Source organism: Hyperolius riggenbachi, chromosome 1 (assembly GCF_040937935.1).
Source record: "Hyperolius riggenbachi isolate aHypRig1 chromosome 1, aHypRig1.pri, whole genome shotgun sequence".
In the NCBI taxonomy this organism is placed as follows: Eukaryota; Metazoa; Chordata; class Amphibia; order Anura; family Hyperoliidae; genus Hyperolius; species Hyperolius riggenbachi.
The window spans coordinates 29,184,329-29,203,735 of NC_090646.1; the positions used below are offsets into that span (position 1 = coordinate 29,184,329).

Below are 19,407 nucleotides of genomic sequence, written 5' to 3' on the forward strand. Positions count from 1 at the left end.
TGGTTTTGAAAAATTAGCATTTTTACCAAATACTTTTTGTGAAGTTTGGAATTGTAGTGAGAAGTATTTGAAGTCAGTTTTTTTTTTCAAACAAAATGGGGTTTTATAAAAATTCCCCTTTTCACACACCCCCAAAAAATAATGTTTTGAAAAAAAAGTGCCTTCTAGTAAAATGTTTTTTATTTCCTGACTTCATTTTTCACTGTAAAGATTCCATTAGTGTCCTATTTATTAGGATCTAATGGTACCCATACACAGCACAATAAAACCGTTAAATTTTCCAATTTTTTCTAACAAAACAATCAAATCAAATAAAAATTAATAAAATGATTACCCTGTTTTTTTTTTAAATAAAAATCAGATCAAACATGTTGGCAAAATCTTTATATTCGATCTAACGGAATAATTAAACTACTCGAAATGATCTAATCGAAAAAAAAAAGGAAAAATTCTACGATGTATGGGCACCTTTAGTAATGCTACTGTTTTTTTCTTAAAATATATGTTTGTAACTTATCTGTAGGCTGTGGCTTTTCCTTAGTATCAGTTATTGTACATTCTGTAGTTTTACAGATTTCTGATATTCTGCAGCATTAATATTGAAGAGTACAAAGGCATCTTGACACTGATCTTTGCTGTTAATACAATTAATAAGAACCCCAACATTCTGCCCAACGTTACTCTGGGTTATCATATATGTGACACCTGTGGAAATCCGCAGCAAAACTTGGGATATTTGTTTAATATATTATCTGGAGAAAAGATGGCGGCTCCTAACTATTCCTGCAGGAGACACGGGGAAGTGGCTGGCTTCATTGGTGACACCACTTTACCTACCAGCTATGCCATGGCCCAGATACTCAGCCTATACCAGTACACCCAAGTGAGTTGTCACTGTAATACTTTATGCATCATGTACAGTGGCTTGCAAAAGTATTTGGCCCCCTTGAAGTTTTCCACATTTTGTCACATTACTGACACAAACATGAATCCATTTTATTGGAATTCCACGTGAAAGGCCAATACAAAGTGGTGTACATGTGAGAAGTGGATCGAAAATCATACATGATTCCAAATTTTTTTTTACAAATAAATAACTGCAAAGTGGGGTGTGCGTAATTATTCGGCCCCCTGAGTCAATACTTTGTAGAACCACCTTTTGCTGCAATTACAGCTGTCAGTCTTTTAGGGTATGTCTCTACCAGCTTTGCACATCTAAAGACTGAAATCCTTGCCCATTCTTCTTTGCAAAACAGCTCCAGCTCAGTCAGATTAGATGAACTGCGTTTGTGAACAGCAGTTTTCAGATCTTGCCACAGATTCTCGATTGGATTTAGATCTGGACTTTGACTGGGCCATTCTAACACATAGTTATGTTTTGTTTTAAACCATTCCATTGTTACCCTGGCTTTATGTTTAGGGTCATTGTCCTGCTGAAAGGTGAACCTCCGCCCCAGTCTCAAGTCTTTTGCAGTCTCCAAGAGGTTTTCTTCCTAGTATTCCCTGTATTTGGCTCCATCCATCTTCCCATCAACTCTGACTAGCTTCCCTGTCCCTGCTGAAGAGATGCACCCCCCGAGCATGATGCTGCCACCACCATATTTGACAGTGGGGATGGTGTGTTCAGAGTGATGTGCAGTGTTAGTTTTCTGCCACACATAGCGTTTTGCATTTTGGCCAAAAAGTTCCATTTTGGTCTCATCTGACCAGAGCACCTTCTTCCACATGGTTGCTGTTTCCCCCACATGGCTTGTGGCAAACTGCAAACGGGACTTCTTATGCTTTCTGTCAACAATGCCTTTCTTCTTGCCACTCTTCCATAAAGGCCAACTTTGTACAGTGCATGACTAATAGTTGTCCTATGGACAGAGTCTCCCACCTGAGCTGTTGATCTCTGCAGCTCGTCCAGAGTCACCATGGGCCTTTTGACTGCATTTCTGATCAGCGCTCTCCTTGTTCGGCCTGTGAGTTTAGGTGGATGGCCTTGTCTTGGTAGGTTTACAGTTCTGCCATACTCCTTCCATTTCTGAATGATTGCTTGAACAGTGCTCCTTGGGATGTTCAAGGCTTTGGAAATCTTTTTGTAGCCTAAGCTTGCTTTACATTTCTCAATAACTTGATCCCTGACCTGTTTTGGACCTGTCTTGTGTGTTCTTTGGACTTCACGGTGTTGTTGCTCCCAATATTCTCTTTGACAACCTCTGAGGCCCTCACAGAGCAGCTGTATTTGTACTGACATTAGGTTACACACAGGTGCACTCTATTTAGTCATTAGCACTCATCAGGCAATGTCTATAGACAACTGACTGCACTCAGATCAAAGGGGGCTGAATAATTATGCACACACCACTTTGCAGTTATTTTTTTGTAAAAAATGTTTGGAATCATGTATGATTTTCGTTCCACTTCTCACTTGTACACCACTTTGTGTTGGTCTTTCATGTGGAATACCAATTAAATTGATTCATGTTTGTGGCAGTAATATGACAAAATGTGGAAAACTTCAAGGGGGCCGAATACTTTTGCAACCCACTGTATCTCTTCAGCCAGGCATGACAAGCTGCTCAGGATGTGCTCTATCTGGGTTTCTAGTTTTTAATGGAAAGCACTTCATTTTCAGTTTTCAAGATTAATAAATGTATTGTCATTGTTAATTAGTGGGGAAGAGGTTGATTATTGATGATGTTTTTATTGTTGTACACAATAATATTTTTTGCCGACCAGGGGTGATTTGCCTGATCTGTGCTGCGTGGGCTCTCCAGCCCACAGCACAGATCAGTATTATGCCAGGGCGATCAGACTTCCCCCCTTTTTTCCCCACTAGGGGGATGTCCTGCCGGGGGGGTCTGATCGCCACCGGCCATCTGCGTTTTGCGGGGGGGGGGGGGGGCTCCTCAAAGCCCCCTCCGCAGCCATTTCCGCCCTCTGCCTCCTTACCTCCCTCCCTCCCTCTCTCCGTAAAGCGCACGACGGAGTTCCGTCCTGCGCATTGAAGGATAGGCTTCCGCCTATCAGATGCCGGCGATCCCCGGCCAATCAGAGGCCGGGGATCGCCGATCTGCCCTACCGCGCTGCTGCACAGCAGCGCCGTATGATGTAAACAGCGGGGATTTCTTCCCCGCGTGTTTACATTTTGCCGGCGAGCCGCGATCGGCGGCTCTCCGGCTGTTCACGGAGACACCCTCCGTGAACTGACATGGAAAGGCCTCTTGATCGAGCGGCCGTTTCCATGGTAACCCGCAGACGACCAGTTTACGCCGATCGGCGTTAGCTGGTCGTCAAGAGGTTAAAGCGGAATGAAACCCAGCATTTCTTCTTTGCTATAAGAAATTATTTACAGCATATTATATACAACCAGCATTTTTTTCTTTTTACTAGAACAGCATTCAAAGGGTTACACACAGGACTTCAAGGTTCAGTGCAGAGAAATCTGGGCGCATCCAAAGTTTAGATAATGTTATCTTGTGCTTACTTAATTGTATCAAGTGAGGAATGTGACACATTCTCTGACTGTGCAGAAGCTTAAAGCATTTCTGCCCGCAATACATAATGAATAAAACCAGTTATGAATAAAATGCCAGAAAGTCAGCTCTCAAAGCAAAAACCTGTACTTTTGGAAACTTGTAATTTCTAAATGAATAATAATACTCATGTACAAATGCAAATATGATAACTGTATGGCATATAATAAGTTGAAAAACATGTTTTTATTGAATATTATGTAAGTATTTTATACAGCTTAAAAGAGAAGCTGTACTCTAAAATTGTTACAGTCCCTCTGAGCTGTTTCTGCCACTCCCTGCTGCAATCCTGGCTTGTAATTGCCATTTGTATGCAGTGTTTACAAACAAAAGACATGGCTGTTACCAGCTTGTGATAGGCAGAGAGGAGCTCAGTCTGTGACTCATACAAAGCTGCAGGGGCGTGGAGAGGGTGTGTATAGCTTCTATCCTATCACAAACAGAGCTGCACATTACAGCCTAGGTGCATGAGCCCGACAAAGACCACAGAAGAGAGAAGATTAGATTATATAACAGAGATAACACAGCCACTGTGCAACTAGGAAAGTCTGCAGTAATCCAGACCACATTAGAACAGGTATAGGAACTTATAGGATAGAAGAAATAAGGCTGAGTCTCTTTAACAGTACTCCCCACTAGTCAGATCGCTAACCATCCCTGGAAAACTTCACAGTTAGCTAGCAGCAGTTAGCTTGATGTATTTTAGGTCATGGAAACTGCAAGCGAGAAGAATACCAAAACAAGCCAAGACACATTCCTGGGGTTCTAACATTACAAGGCAAAAGTACTAACCACTTACATAATAACGTTAATGACAGTGTTGCTTGCAAATTTTTGCCAAAGTAATTGGCAAAAAGTTTTGTTTTAAAAATGGCATTTTTGATTTCGAGAAAATGTTCCTTGAAATGGCAAAAATTTATAAAAACTTGAAAAATCGTTATTTTTTTTTTTTTTACAGTCAAAACTCAAAAAGTAGTTAATTTCCCTTGATAAAATCTTAATTTAGCACAATTTTTTTTATTTGGTGCAAAAAATTGTTAAAATTTGAAAAATCACACACTTATTACAAAATGATTTCCAATGGCATTTTCACTCGAAAGTTGAATTTAACAATATTTTAGCAAAAATGAATGTGACAAGAACATCTGCATTTTTGCTCATCACTGCTTAATGTGCACTCTTGAGCACATCTCAGTGTCTGCTGCTCTTGAACGCTTTGACTCCGGCAGCAAAAAAGTGCTAAACAAATGTTCGGATTATTATATAAAAACTAAAAATAGCCAGGCATGTAGACATGATTTGTCAGGAAGCACCATATCCTGGATGCAGGATGAGGAATGTTTCTAAATAAACCTAGAATAAAAAACAGCAATCGCATCAAAAGATTTACAGCTGGTCAGGGAGGCTGCAGTTCTAGGCATGTATATTACTACAGATTACTGCAACTTACCAGGCGACAAACTCAGTATTACTAATGTGAGATGTGAGATGTTTCACATGCAAGATGACAAAGTAACACCCAGTACCTCTGTTAGTCGGAGCAGTTGAAAAGGGTTCAAGATGCATCCTGTGTACAAGGGCCCCCTACAATAATATTGCAGCTACAAGTATTGGACCTGGTGACTGCTACTATAGCAGGAGCCTTTTTAAACAGGACTCGACAACGCCAGGGATAAAAGTTAGATTTACAAGAAGGTTGTTAGGTGCTCGGGGCGGGGGGGGGGGGGGGGGTTAAGAGGATCTGTAACCAAGGATTGAACTTCATCCCAATCAGCAGCGCTGCTTGCAAATTTTTGCCAAAGTCATTTTTGCATTGAAAATGTTTGCAAAAATACATTGCATTTTCTCAATATATTGTAAAAATGCAAAAATTGCTGTTTTTACTGAAATGCACATAAAAATCATTTATTTTAGCGTGGTAACAAGAAAAAGGTTTTTGGGTTTTTTTAGATCAAAAATTCCTTTTTTGTTTTTATGGAAAGTTGCATTTAACATTATTTTCGTGAAAAAAATGAATGCTAAAAGAATATTAGCATTGTCGCTCATCACTGCCAATCAGCAGATGATACCCCTTTTCCCATGAGAAATCTTAACCTTTTCTCCAATAGATTACCAGGGATGCCTGAATGGCTGATATTGTGATAAATCCTCTCCCACAGTGGGATATCAGCACCTTGGTCCTGACAGTTTGCTGTCTTTGAGCATTGATGCATTGTGGGAAATAACAGCTGTTTGGAACTGCCAAACCACCAGTAACAACCCAGAGGGCTGTGCAATGCATATATATATATCTGTTGGTATTTTTTTCTTGTCTGCCAGTGGTAAATATGATTACATGCAGGCTGATTATGGATCAAACAATGTGAACAAATTACATGGTGAATATCAATAATTTCTTGATCTCTCTTCTATCTCTTAACTTCTCATTTTGCAATGTTTCAAATTATCCCCCCCCCTTCTCTAAGTTTCCTCTTTAAGGTTAGGTGCGGGTGAAGGTTAAGATTAGTTGCCCACCAGTGGTTCAGGTGTGTTTCCTAGTTGTTCACTGGGCAAGTTAAAGAAAATCTGTAATGAAAAAAACTCCCCTAGGGGGAACTCACCTCGGGTGGGAGAAACCTCCGTATCCTATTGAGGCTTCTCCCGTCCTCCTCGGTCCCACGGCGGTAGCGAAAATCCTCCCAGATCGGTGGCGATTTAAATATTTACCTCCTCGGCTCCAGCGCAGGCGTAGTATCCGCTCTTCACATGGAGATAGGTGAAAATAGCCGATCTCCGTCGGGCCGCTCTACTGCGCAGGCGCAAGTCTCCTGCTTGTGATCACTAGAAGTCTCCTGCTTGTGATCACTAGAAATCTACCTAGTGATCACTAGAAGTGATCACTAGGTAGATTTTAATATATACATACAGCAGCTATGCAACAAAATGCAATGGCAGATCTCTGAGAAGATAAACTGTACTCTGAGAATTTGTAATTTGTAGACAGAGAATATTTCTTGTGCACAACAATCAAATACAGTAACTTTTATTGACTGTTATGTCAGAGTTTTATGCCACGTTAAATCAAGCCAATTCGCCATTTTTCAACACGTGTACTTTAAGAAAGGCTTATGACCTTATTTGTCATTATATTGTTGACAGATCAATTATCAAGTGACTGATCCTCTACTGAGAGACAGGAACATGTTCCGAACGTTACACCTAATAACCCCAGATGAGTGGATTCGTTATGCAGCTATTATAAAATGTTTGTTACATTTTGGATGGAACTGGATTGGAATGGTTACACCAAACGATGGCAGTGGTGAACAGGAATTAAGGGAACTGAGTAAGATGATGGCCCAACATGAGATCTGCATTGAATATATCATTCAACTTACTCGAAAAGGAGATGAAAATTCCGAGAGAATGAGAATTCTTGGGAAATCGAGAGCTGAGGTTGTGATAATGTGCGGCATTTTCTTAGCAAACTTTGTTGATTTCCTATATACTTTGCATTTTGTAGAGAAAGACCTTACCTTCATTCTCCACGAGTCATGGACTAATATAAGGTATATGTTCCTTGACTTCACTCAACCCATCAACTGCAGCTTAATTCTTTCCTGGTCCCAAAAGTACATGCTTGACATGAATAATCTGTTTAATAAATACGCAGCATCAGCTTTCCCTGCTGACCCACTAAAGGAAGATGTCCAACTTGAAATATTTAGTTGTCTTTCCTCAAACAAAAAGAAAAACGGATTTTTTGAATTTGTGTATCGACTTTCTCCAGTCAACTGCTCAGAAGAACATAAGTTCATGTCGGTAATTTTACAATCACAAGACACAATGCCATCGAATGCATATATATCAATATATATTTTTGCTCATGCTCTGCACAGAATGATCATTATGAGGAGAACATCGGGAAGATACGGACTAAAGAAATATGTAAGATAGTAAGAAGTTATTGTTACTATTGTTGCTGCTGATGATGTTCTTGCTCTTGTCACTATATCTAAAATGCTACAGATTTTTTGAGAAATAAATCCGGATCACGAAGAGAATTGCTAAATTGTCTGCCAGAATCATAAACCATGGTGATGATAAGGAGGAGGGTGTTAATAATAATGTCCTGCTGGTGATGGTTATTCATGACTTTGGTGTTGATTTTAATGACTGTGTTGACATGGTGCTGTCAACTATGTTGATAGGTATACTCTAAACACTATGCTGAAAACTGTAATGATCTGCTCAGCTGGCTGAACAGGCAGACAGCTGATTGACCATTCCTTATGTCTGAGAGATGCAGATCTCTGGATAAGAGACCTGGCTTTGTCTTGCAAGTTCCAGACCTGCTCTGCTGCTGAGGGATTTGCATACATTGGTTATGCAAATCATCTAGCTGCTGGCAGTATAAAGGTTGGGATCACCCACAATCATGTGCTGGTCATAACGGTTTGTTAAATCACTCCTGGAGTGTCAGCCTTTCCTGTTGGATTGTTATAGTTAGTTAGAGTAATTCTGGGGACTGCACTAGGCAGCTTCTCTAGTGCAGTTAGCCTGCTTATCTGTTTTGTCTGTGTTGCCTCTCTGTTGCGATTGTCCTGTCGCCAATGGTGGTCGTCAGGAAATCGTTCTGTCTGTCTTGGAGTATAGCTGGAGCAGCGGTTGCTACCAGCTATCTCCTCTGTTTGTCTTGCTTGGTTCACACTAGCCTCTAGCGGTAGCGGCTGTGGATCCTTCTGATTTGCTTATTGGGGTATAGCTGGAGCAGCGGTTGCTACCAGCTACCTCATCGCCCTGTTTCGATACTTGGATCGCACTCGCTCTGGCGGTAAGAGCAGTGGATCCTGCTAGCTCTGTTACTTTACCTGGATCGCACTCGCTCTGGCGGAAAGAGCAATGGATCTTTCCTATCCTGTTTCTCGTTCATCTGTCTGTCTTGTCTGATACGAACGCTTGCTGTAGCCTCGGTGAGGTAACCGTTAAGCAAGTGCTCGCGTTCTCTGTTTCATGTTTGGGTGGCGGGGGTTAGTTAGGCGTGCTTGTCTCTGTTGTGTAAACGCGTTCGCTGTTGCGAATGAGTGTGGTGTTCGCGTTTAGTTAGCGTTTGTTATTTTCCTTATCTTCTCATTGTATGAATTGCTGTGCCTTTGCTACTCTCACCCCCTGTCTTGCTTAAGCCTTGTGTCACCTCTGGCAATCGCCTCTCTTGCGATTGCGTTCCTACTTTGTTTCTGCTGTTGTGTGTGCACTGTCACGGGTTGGCAACTAGATTGGTGCACATACATACATTCTGTCCCTGTGCTCATCCTCATTCGCAATCGCTTCCCTTGCGATTGCGTTCTCACTTGGTTTCCTCTGTTGTGTGTCCGCTGTCGCAGGTTGGCGGCTAGATTAGTGGGCATACATACATTTCTCATCTGTGCTTATTCGGTCTTGTGTCGCTGTTAGCAATCGCCATCTCTTGCGATTGCCTTCTCACCTGACCTCAATGGTTGTGTGTTTATTGTCGTAGGGTGGCGACTAGTTTGGTGGACACACATACCCTCTGTCGCTTTGATCTCTCTCTTTCACGGCTATCTTGCCCTACGTTTCTTTCCTTCGTACAATTTCTGTCTGGCGTCAGTGGCAGGGCAGAGGATCTGTTCCTCTGCACTTCACAGCTCCATCTGCCGACAGGAATTTCCCTCTACAGGTGCATTGCACCTTTTGCTGGGTTCCCTCAAATTATACGCTTGTGGAGGATTTACACAGTGTCAGCAAACGTCCTGTGCGCTGATCACGGAGAGAATTCCACAATCGTTACAAAAACATAACAAAACACTTTTTATGTTTGTTGTAGCGAGCTATAGAACTATATAAAACATAACTTTTAATAAACATTTTAAAACTTCATTGCCTATATGGTTTACTTTACATGTGACATAGAAGGTAAAAATATGCAGAACATCCTATTAGGATTGATATACTGTAGCTTCACGGCCAAATATACAAGCCAATTGGCTTGTATATTTAGCCGTGAGGCTATGCTACATTGATAAAAATGATAATATGAATGTATTTTAAAGGATACCCGAAGTGACATGTGACATGATGAGATAGACATGTATATGTACAGTGCCTAGCACACAAATAACTATGTTGTGTTTCTTTTTTTCTTTCTCTGCCTGAAAGAGTTAAATATCAGGTATGTAAGTGGCTGACTCAGTCCTGATTGCAGTGTGACCCTCACTGATAAGAAATTCCAACTATAAAACACTTGTCTAGAAGAAAATGGCCCCTGAGAGCAAGGAAGAGATAAAAAGGGGAATTTATTATCAGTGAGGGTCACACTGTATTCACTTCCTGTCTGAGTCAGGACTGAGTCAACCACTTACATACCTGATATTTAACTCTTTCAGGCAGAGAAAGAAAAAAGGAACACTGCATAGTTATTTGTGTGCTAGGCACTGTACATACACATGTCTATCTCATCACGTCACATGTCACTTCGGGTATCCTTTAACTGTGTGTTTTGCACTACTGCACCGTGATTGTCCTCCGATGAAGCTTCCAGTAGTTATTGGAGTGAAACATGTTAGGCTAGGTGGAGGGTGGTGTTGTGTATGAATATGCATTAATTTTTATGTGATCTAAAGGGGTAGACATCCTGCTGATACTGAGGCTGTATCAATCCTACTAGGGTGTTCTGACATATATTTACCTCCTCTGTCACACGTAAAGTCAACAACATAGGCAATACCTATGTAGTTGGCGAGGAAAGAACAGCACTACTTAAAAACAGATTGCATCCTTATGACTATCTGCTTGAGAGTGCAAGCCCCACTAGTGGGATAAAATACACACCCAGCATTCAAATAAAATGCACCTGTCTACCACTGGAGGATGTTGGTTTCCGCAATAGCTTGCATGCAACTTATTAAGTACTCGTCCCTCCCACTGTGAAGAAGTCATCCACCATGGAAGGGGCCCTAACACTAACTAATCCTAAATTATGCATATGCATAGCCTGGGTGCGCTACCGAGTAAAAAATTCACAATTGCGCAAAGGTGGATCAGCGCATATAACCAGGCCACCTCTGCATCACCAGGCCATTCGGAGGCGGCCTGGTGATGCGCTAATCCACCTTTGCACAGTTTTGAATTTTTACTTGGCACCAAACTGGCTGCTTGGATTTCTAATACTAACTTTAAAGGTGGCCATATACCCTTATACTACATAGAAATGGTAAGATTGTATGAAGAAATTGTACCATGTATGGCCACCATAATGGTCACCCTCACTCCAAGCAAAGGACACTGCTAAGGTCCCAACAGTCCACCCAAATACTGTCACTATTGACGTCAACAGAATTTAGACAGTAGATCTTCCAAACAGAGGCCTATTTAACCTTCCTGGCGGAGTTTTTTCTAATTTTAGGGTCTAAAAGCTTTACTTTTGGAGCCGCAAAAAAAAAAAAAAAACACTAAAAAGACATAGTGCAGAGAGATCTGCAGCAGCCCCTGCACAGATTCACCTCCCTGGGATTACCGCTCCCAGCAACTTTTTTCTTTTACTCCGAGCCTGACTCGGGGTTATCGCAGAGGAGTTTTAAGCAACAGCATCACTCATAACAGTGGGTGATGATAGTGATGATGCCAAAGAGGAGGATGGTGATAATTAAATATCAATGACCATTGTTGAAGACTGTTTATGATATAACACACATGTCCATCTTCTGTGGAAAGCTGCACCACTATGTAACAAGATTCACTGACCTGGAACCAACAGAAGAAGAGACCATGTTCAGAAAGCAAATGGGAATCCCGTCTGAATTGATTGTTGGAAATCTGATCATTAGACAAAATGGGAGCACCTGTGCATTTATTACTAAACCACTGGCTTCCTATCATGGTACCAGGAATGAAGAAATGCTGAGCATTAAGCCACAGGATGTTATCTGGAAACGAGGCAAGGTACGGAATCAGTATATATATTTTGTAAATGTCTGTGTAAATTAGTATGTGTTTGTATTTGTAGTTTTTAATTATGTTATTGATTTGTTTGTGATGGCCCTTTGTCAAAAATTTGAAGGCTATATTCAAGTAACCTCAATGACAAAGCACTATTTTTCCTTGTTTTAGAAATTTATAGAAAAGATGGTCGTCTTCTCGTCTCAACATATCATAAGCCAACTGTTGGCAGAACACTTCTCCACATGGCCAGCTATAGTCTTGTGTTACTCATCCATGACACTCTGATTTAACAATTCCTTTACATTAAGCATAATTATGTCAATGACCGATAGCTTTAGTGGGAGGAGAACAAGAACCAAGTTACTTATTCTTATGCTACACTGGCCTGGTCCCAGACTACAGAGCATTTAAAGGAGTACTATCGATTGAAACGACTTTTTTTTTTAAATACTCTATATTAGTGTACACATTACCACTAGTGCTAGGGGCACTTTATTTATTCACCCAGGTCTCTCTCACTATCCCTGCTTAAAAATTCATTTCTCACACAGCTCATAGTAGTTTGGGTCACTCTGAGCTGCTTGGTTACTCTGTCACACAGCTCACAAATATATTTTACTGTGTCACTCACAGCATGCAGCAGACATGAGGAGAAATAGGCTGATCTGAGGTGGTAACAGGTAACTAAATGAGCTGTAATATTGCTGGAATATAACAAGCTATACCAAGAGTCTGTGTTTACACTCAGACAGGCTGCCTGCTTGAGGCATTCACTCCAGGCTGCATCCACTTTACAAGCTGCTGAGAGGGGCAGACCACTGTCTACAATTAGCATTATTAGTATCTTTATCAGTAAAGAGAAGCAAAGATAATAAACACACATTGCTAGAATCTTTAACCCCTTACCACCATATCAATAAGATTCTTTCAGCAAGGTGATAATTAAACTATAAACTGAGGAGTTGATAGCAACTCCCCTGTGCAGACAGGGTCTATCCCTCTGGGAGCCGTCAGTATTTAGATACATTTGTATCCAACACTGACGCCAAAACTGACGGAGGATTTTACAGCTGAGAGGAACAGCTGTGTGAGGAATCAAATTGCTCCTAGTACTTGCCCTAATGTGTGCTACAACATACAGCATTTAAAAATAAATGCATACATCGATAGTATTCCTTTAATACACCCCCTAGCTGCTCCACACTTAAGTGAGGGAAAGGCTGGGAGAATTACAACTAGTTATGAAGCACAATGAGAATAATTGGATTTCATTTGCCAATGGCATATTCTTTGCCTAGATCCAACATAGTCAGCACTCTCCCTCTCGAGGCAAAACCACTAGGAAAGTATAGGGGACTAATGAGATAATTTTTTTCTGTACCGCATGTACAAGAAGCCAAGGTCCCGGTGCAATGAGCGATGTCCACCTGGCTACAGGAAAACTCAGAATGGAAACATTTATGTCTGTTGCTATGACTGCATCCCATGTTCTGAGGGAGAGATGGCCAATGTCACAGGTGAGAATAACCAAGACGAAAATACTACACTTGGGAAACAACCCCCAAAAGTGTATTTTCTCGCTTCTCCATCACAGTTTATCTACACAAGCCTATATATTAGGAAGGAGAGAGAGGAAGAGTAAGGAAACATATTGAGTATTTTAATTCTAAGTACATTTTCAATAACAGAAAAATGGAGAACATTAACCACTTTACTACTGAGAGGTTGTTTCCCTTGTGGACCTGAGAAATTTTCATCTGTCAGTGATCCTCCCTTTAAACAAAATGATCTATAATAGCTTGTTTTGTTTTTTTTCCACCAATTAGGCTTTCTTTGGGTGGTACATTTTGCTAAAAATTATGCTATTTTAAATTCATTTTAATGAGTATAATAAGAACAAATAGAAAAAAATCATTATTTCTCAGTTTTTTTGCCATTATAGTTTTAAAGTAAAAAGTTCTACTGTGGAAAAAAAAACCCACACATTTTATTTGCACATTTGTCCCGCAGTTATTGCAATGTTTAACTGCTTGACCACTGAGGGTTTTTTCCCCTTGTGGACCAGAGCAATTTTCACCTGTCTGCGCTCCTCCCTTTCTTTTGCCAATAACTTAATCACTACTAATCACAGCAAAATTATCTATATCTTGCTTTTCTTGCCACCAATTAGACTTTCTTTGGGAGGTCCAATATGCTAAGATTTTTTTTTTATCCTATACACATTTTAATTGGAATGTAAGAAAAAAATAGAAAAAAATGCATTATTTCTCAGTTTTTGGCCTTTATAGTGTTAAAATAAAATGTTCTACTGTGGATAAAAGCCACACATTTTATTTTTCAACTTGACCCGGTTATTGCAACGTTTAAAAAAATTCCCTAGCACAATTAATGGCGCCAATATTTTATTTGTAAATAAAAGTGCATTTTTTCAGTTTTGCGTCCATCACTAATTACAAGCCCGTAAATTAAAAATGAATAGTAATATAGCCTCTTGACATAAATATTAAAAAGTTCAGTCCCCAAGGTAACTACTTATATATACATGCACATTTTTTTTTCCCTATACAAAAAAAACCCTAAACTTTGGGTAATACGGGAGGGTGTGGGAGGGAAATACAGTAGTTAATTATAAAACTCAGTGTGGGGATTTTTATTAAATAAGAATTAATTTTAGAGTAATTTACTATTTGGCCACAAGATGTCAGTCATTTCCGATTCACGTACATAAGCACGTGAATCAGAAGTAACTGTGGCTTTTAACAACAGGAAGATACAATGAATGCCGGTGTCTCATAGACGCCGGCATTCATTGAATCGGGGACTTAGATTAATGAATGGGAACTGCATTCCCATTCATTCATCTCCCCACTAACCGGCGGTAACGGTGGCGAGCCGCGGTCGCACGCCACTGCAGACTTGTATTCACGGCCCTGGTGCACCTGATGACCTTTTCCAGGCTGTGAATATACTGCATGGCGTGTGACAAGTGGTTAAAATATGTCTTTAGTACAATATGCGGTGACAATAATTTATTTGGAAAGAAAGGTGTATTTTTTTCTGTTTTGAGTCCATCACTAATTTAAAGTTCAGTCCCTGAGGTAACTATTTATGTATTTGTATTAATTGTATTTTTGTATATGCAAATCTTATCTTACTAATATTATAAATGTGAACGTTTGGATGTTTGTTACTCGATCACGCAACAATGGCTGAACGGATTTGAATGAAATTTGGCACACACATAGTACATTACCTGGAATAACATATAGGATACTTTTTATTCCCATAACCAAAAAGTGGGCGGGGACTAATACAAATTTCACTGGGAAAATGTAAACTGCAGCCATTCTTACACTGTTAATGGTAGGGTTCTCAAACTTTGCACGTTTGGTCACTGGGCGACTGGGATTAATATTCGGAAAAGTAGGTAGAGCCTACAAAAGCCAATCAAAATTCACCTATTGATTTTCAAGAGGAATATATCAATGCTGCCATTCTTGCACTGATAATGGCACAAGTTTCAAACATGCTACAGTTCGCTATTGAGTGACTGGGGTTCAAATTCAGAAAAGGGGTGGAGCCACAACAAATCATATTTCTTTTATTTCAATGCAAATTATAGTGATGCCAAACACGGCAAAGCTCACAAACTAGGTCATTCAATAATTCAGTAATAGTGTGTTATGGTTAGAAAATGTGGGTGGAGCCAACACCAGCAAAATACATACCAGGGCAACGCTGGGCCATCAGCTAGTGTTTTATATGTGTAACTATGGGAGAGTGGGGGAGGTAATGGGTTAATTTTAATGGTAGATGTGCATGTTTTCATAAAATTAATATATATACAGCTGTGATTTTACTATTTGGCCACAAGATGTCTCCACACTTTTTCTTGCTGCGCGTACTGTTAGTACACTAACGGGAAGTAATGTGTGTATGTGTTACTATGTGTTTTACAATGACCGCAGGCATCCTATCATGGGGACTGAGACATGCGTTCCTATTCACTGATCTCACTACTAACCGGCAGCAGTGAGAGCATGCGCGGGGGAGTGCATTTGGGAGACAGCGTGCACAGTGACAATGCACTGAGGTGCATACTGTATATCTATGCCTCTGGAACTGGAACAGTCCTCCTGTAGGGCATAGATCTACTGCCTTAAAACCAACAAGTGGTTAATGGTCCATCGGACCTAGACTTACTTTTCAAACTATTCTCTGCTTAAACTTTTTTATTACCTTTGAGTCATACCAGAATAATAAAGGGGTTGCTAGGAGGTTAGTGAAATGCCAGATGTGCCACAGCAGTCATGTGCAGCCCTTGCAACAAGAACTTTTACAAACATGTTTACACTCAAATCTAAACCTATAGGATTATATACGCAGATAAAAGTGGTTGACTACAAACTGAGGGGGTCCTCATATCACCACAGCTGGTCCCTCAGCAGTATCAAAATCACCTTCAAATTCTCCACTGTTCCTACTGTCACTGTGGTTCAGGTTGCGGGATTTTTACCCCTTAACGTTCCTGACAATTATGGCATATCGCCTGTGTCACTATTGATACTGTAATAACATTTTTTTATTACTTATGCCATCAAAGTGATACATACAGAGCAGGGACAAGATCTTCCAGCACCCAAGGCTGAGACACCAAAGTGCGCCCCTCCATCCCTCCCACCCCAGCTGTCACACACTGATTGCTATTAGACTAAGAGGGCCACAAGGGCCCACAACCTCCCCAACACATTAATATCTAGTTCTCTGGCCTGCAGTCACTGCTATGTATCCCCTTTTCTTATTTCTTTCTGCTTCATACACAATTAGGAATGACAGCTGAATTAATTGTGCGCCCCCTCCTACACTGCGCCCTGAGGCTGGAGCCTCTCCAGCCTATGCCTCGGCCCGGCCCTGGATACATATATTGTTTTTTAGGACAATCTAGGCTTTCTTTGGGTAATATTTTTTTCCAAGTATTATTTATCCAAGGCCTCACTGACAGTGTGCAACTGAGTAGGGAGGCTGACTGGTATCTTACTATTTTGGCAGTTAAACTGCTGTTCAGGAAATGCAGTTGAAAACAAAGCAAACCCTGATAATCCCTCCCGAAGAGATGAACTGGCCCAAAACCTGTCGGTTCTGTCATATATTAACTGCCTACTTTTTTATGCAATACTGGTCCTTTAACCCCATTCCTTTTTTCATCCTTTTTTTTTTTTTTTTGCCTTGCTCTAACTTTATTTAGATGATTGCTGCTAGTGCAATCATTCACAATAGGATGAGTACACAAGCGTGCATGAGAGAAGGGCAGCTTTTCATGCTGGATGTAAATCTCATGACCAGAAACCTGTGGTTCAGTAATGCCATTTAGCTGTGGTAGACTTCAATATATACCAAGCTCTGTATACACATTTTACACATTTTAAGAAAACAGAAAGTGTGTGGTGCCCCTCCCAAGCCACTTTAACCCCTTATAATCCATGCAAGCTAATATAGTCAGAATTCAGAGGCCAGAGCTAGAGATAATCGTAATCAACAAATTACGATTTTGCTAAATTTTGCGTAAATTTTTACAATTACGCTTAAACGTAATTACGATTTACAAATTCAATTGATTTTGTGTAGTCATTTGTAATTTTTGCATAAAATTTTGTGAAATTCCACGTAATCTCTTGCAGTGAATAGCAAAGCCGCCATACATGCCATTGACACCAAAACTGCTACATATGTTAAGGAGAATTGTGGGTACAAGTAAAAAGAAAAATAATTTAGCAAAAAGACCTTGCAGTTTTTGAGAAACTCGATTTTAAAAATGCAAGTAAAAAATGGTTTTTAAACTTAGAAAAACGACAATTTAAAAACCATTTTTCTTTGGCATTTTTAAAATCAAGTTTCTCAAAAACTACAAGGTCTTTTTGAAAAATGCTTTTTGTGGCTTATACCCACTATGCTGCTTAACACATGTAGCAATTTTGGTAGCAATAGCATGTATGGGGGCTTTGCTATTAACCTCTAAAGTCAGCACAAAGTTATGCAAAATTTTGCGAAAATTACAAGAAATTTTGAAATACTACTATTACATACAAAATGAATTAAGATTTTCTCTGAAATTTTACATTACGATTACGATGCATAATTGCGAATATCGATGTGAAATTTTGCCTATGTGAAATGTCATCCCACCACTGGCCAAAACGTGTGGGGCTCCTCAGCCTGAGCTCCATGATGTAGTGGCAAAGAGTCCCCCTCTTCCCCAATGCCCTTGTCTATACCATGGACCAGGAGATTTTCCCCACCTCTAGAGCCCAGGAGGAAGTTGGGGTGAAGGTTCTGGGGGAGGGGTGTCATAGTGGCTTCCGGGGATCCTTTTTAACAAAATAAATACATTTTATCAAATTCTTTTTGTTTATCACTTTTCTCTATAATTCTCCACCTTTAGTAAATTAATTTTACGCAATTGTAAAAAAGAATAGATTACATTAAAATGGGCTTTCATTTTTCAGTATTCTGCCCTCTGGATAATAGTAGAAAGAACCCATTTATTTGTTTGGCTTTCTCATTGCAGACAGTGAAAGCTGCTTCCGATGTCCGGATGAAGAGTGGCCCGATGAGGGGAAAGTGAGATGTGTCCCCAGAACCTATGACTATCTGTCCTATGAAAATGAAGTTCTTCCTTTAGTGTTTTCATTTGTAGCTTTAATATTTTCTTTCTTGACAATTTTTACTTTTGGGATATTTATTTATTACTGGGAGACTCCAGTTGTGAAAGCCAATAACCGGACTGTGAGCTTCATTCTTCTGACCTCCATCTTGCTGAGCTTCCTCTGTGTCTTCTTGTTCCTCGGACGTCCTGTGGATATAACCTGCATGCTGAGACAGGTGTCATTTGGGGTCTTCTTCACCATCTCAGTCTCTTGTGTTCTGGCCAAGACTGTCACTGTCTGCATTGCCTTCAAAGCCACCAAACCTGGAAGTTACTGGAGGAAATTGGTTACTATCAAACTGTCTAATTCTTTAGTTGCCACCTGTTCCTCTATCCAAGTTCTGATTTGTGTAATCTGGTTGTCTACATCCCCCCCATATCAGGAGTTTGACATGTTATCTTATCCTGGAATAATCATCATTCAGTGTAATGAGGGGTCAGCGATCAGCTTCTACTCTGTGTTGGGTTATATGGGGATTCTGGCAGCTGTGAGTTTTCTCCTGGCTTTCATGGTGAGGACATTACCGGACAGCTTTAATGAGGCCAAGTACATCACGTTCAGCATGCTGGTGTTCTGCAGTGTCTGGATTGCCATGATTCCGGCTTATCTGAGCACCAGAGGGAAATGCATGGTGGCTGTGGAGATATTTGCCATACTGACCTCTAGTGCTGGAATATTAGGTTGCATTTTCTTCCCTAAATGTTATTGTATGGTTTTCAAACCAGAGCTAAAAAGCAGAAAAAATAAATGTATCAGAATATGAATCTATAAAGCTCAACGTCTACATTTATACATTAAATTACATTCTCATAAATCTAATTTACTGACTTTACATAGATGTTCTAGAACTATGTTCTATTACGAATTATGAAAAGGGTTGCAAACTGTTGCAATAATATCAATTTTTCAAAATATCTAGTCCAAGTTTAGTAGCCCAAGGTTCTCATAGTTCTCCTCACATGATTCTTGTGGAAACCGCTCTGACACGGAGAGAGAGCGGCAGCACTTCCAGCACCGTCACCGCAGAGCAGCCGCCGCCGAGTCACATGTGAGAAAATCACATGTGAGAGATGCACGGCGGCGGCTGCTCTGCGGTGACGGCGCTGGAAGTGCTGCCGCTCTCTCTCCGTGTCAGAGCGGTCAGCTGTTTGGTGGGGAGAATATATTGGCACCTGGTCCTGGTGGGGAGAGGGGGGTCGGGCAGACATAGGCATGCTCTGCATGCTAAGCAGTATCAGATATGC

At 40.5% G+C, this 19,407-nt stretch overlaps 1 protein-coding gene across 1 annotated transcript; it reads left to right on the forward strand.

Moving 5' to 3' along the window:
- Window positions 1-12,843: 12,843 nt before the first annotated feature.
- Window positions 12,844-18,926, forward strand: LOC137544380 (vomeronasal type-2 receptor 26-like). The gene is made up of 2 exons (XM_068265481.1): window positions 12,844-12,976; window positions 18,025-18,926. Exons 1-2 carry the CDS (start codon window positions 12,844-12,846, stop codon window positions 18,924-18,926), a joined length of 1,035 nt encoding a protein of 344 aa, XP_068121582.1.
- The last annotated feature ends 481 nt before the right edge of the window (window positions 18,927-19,407 follow it).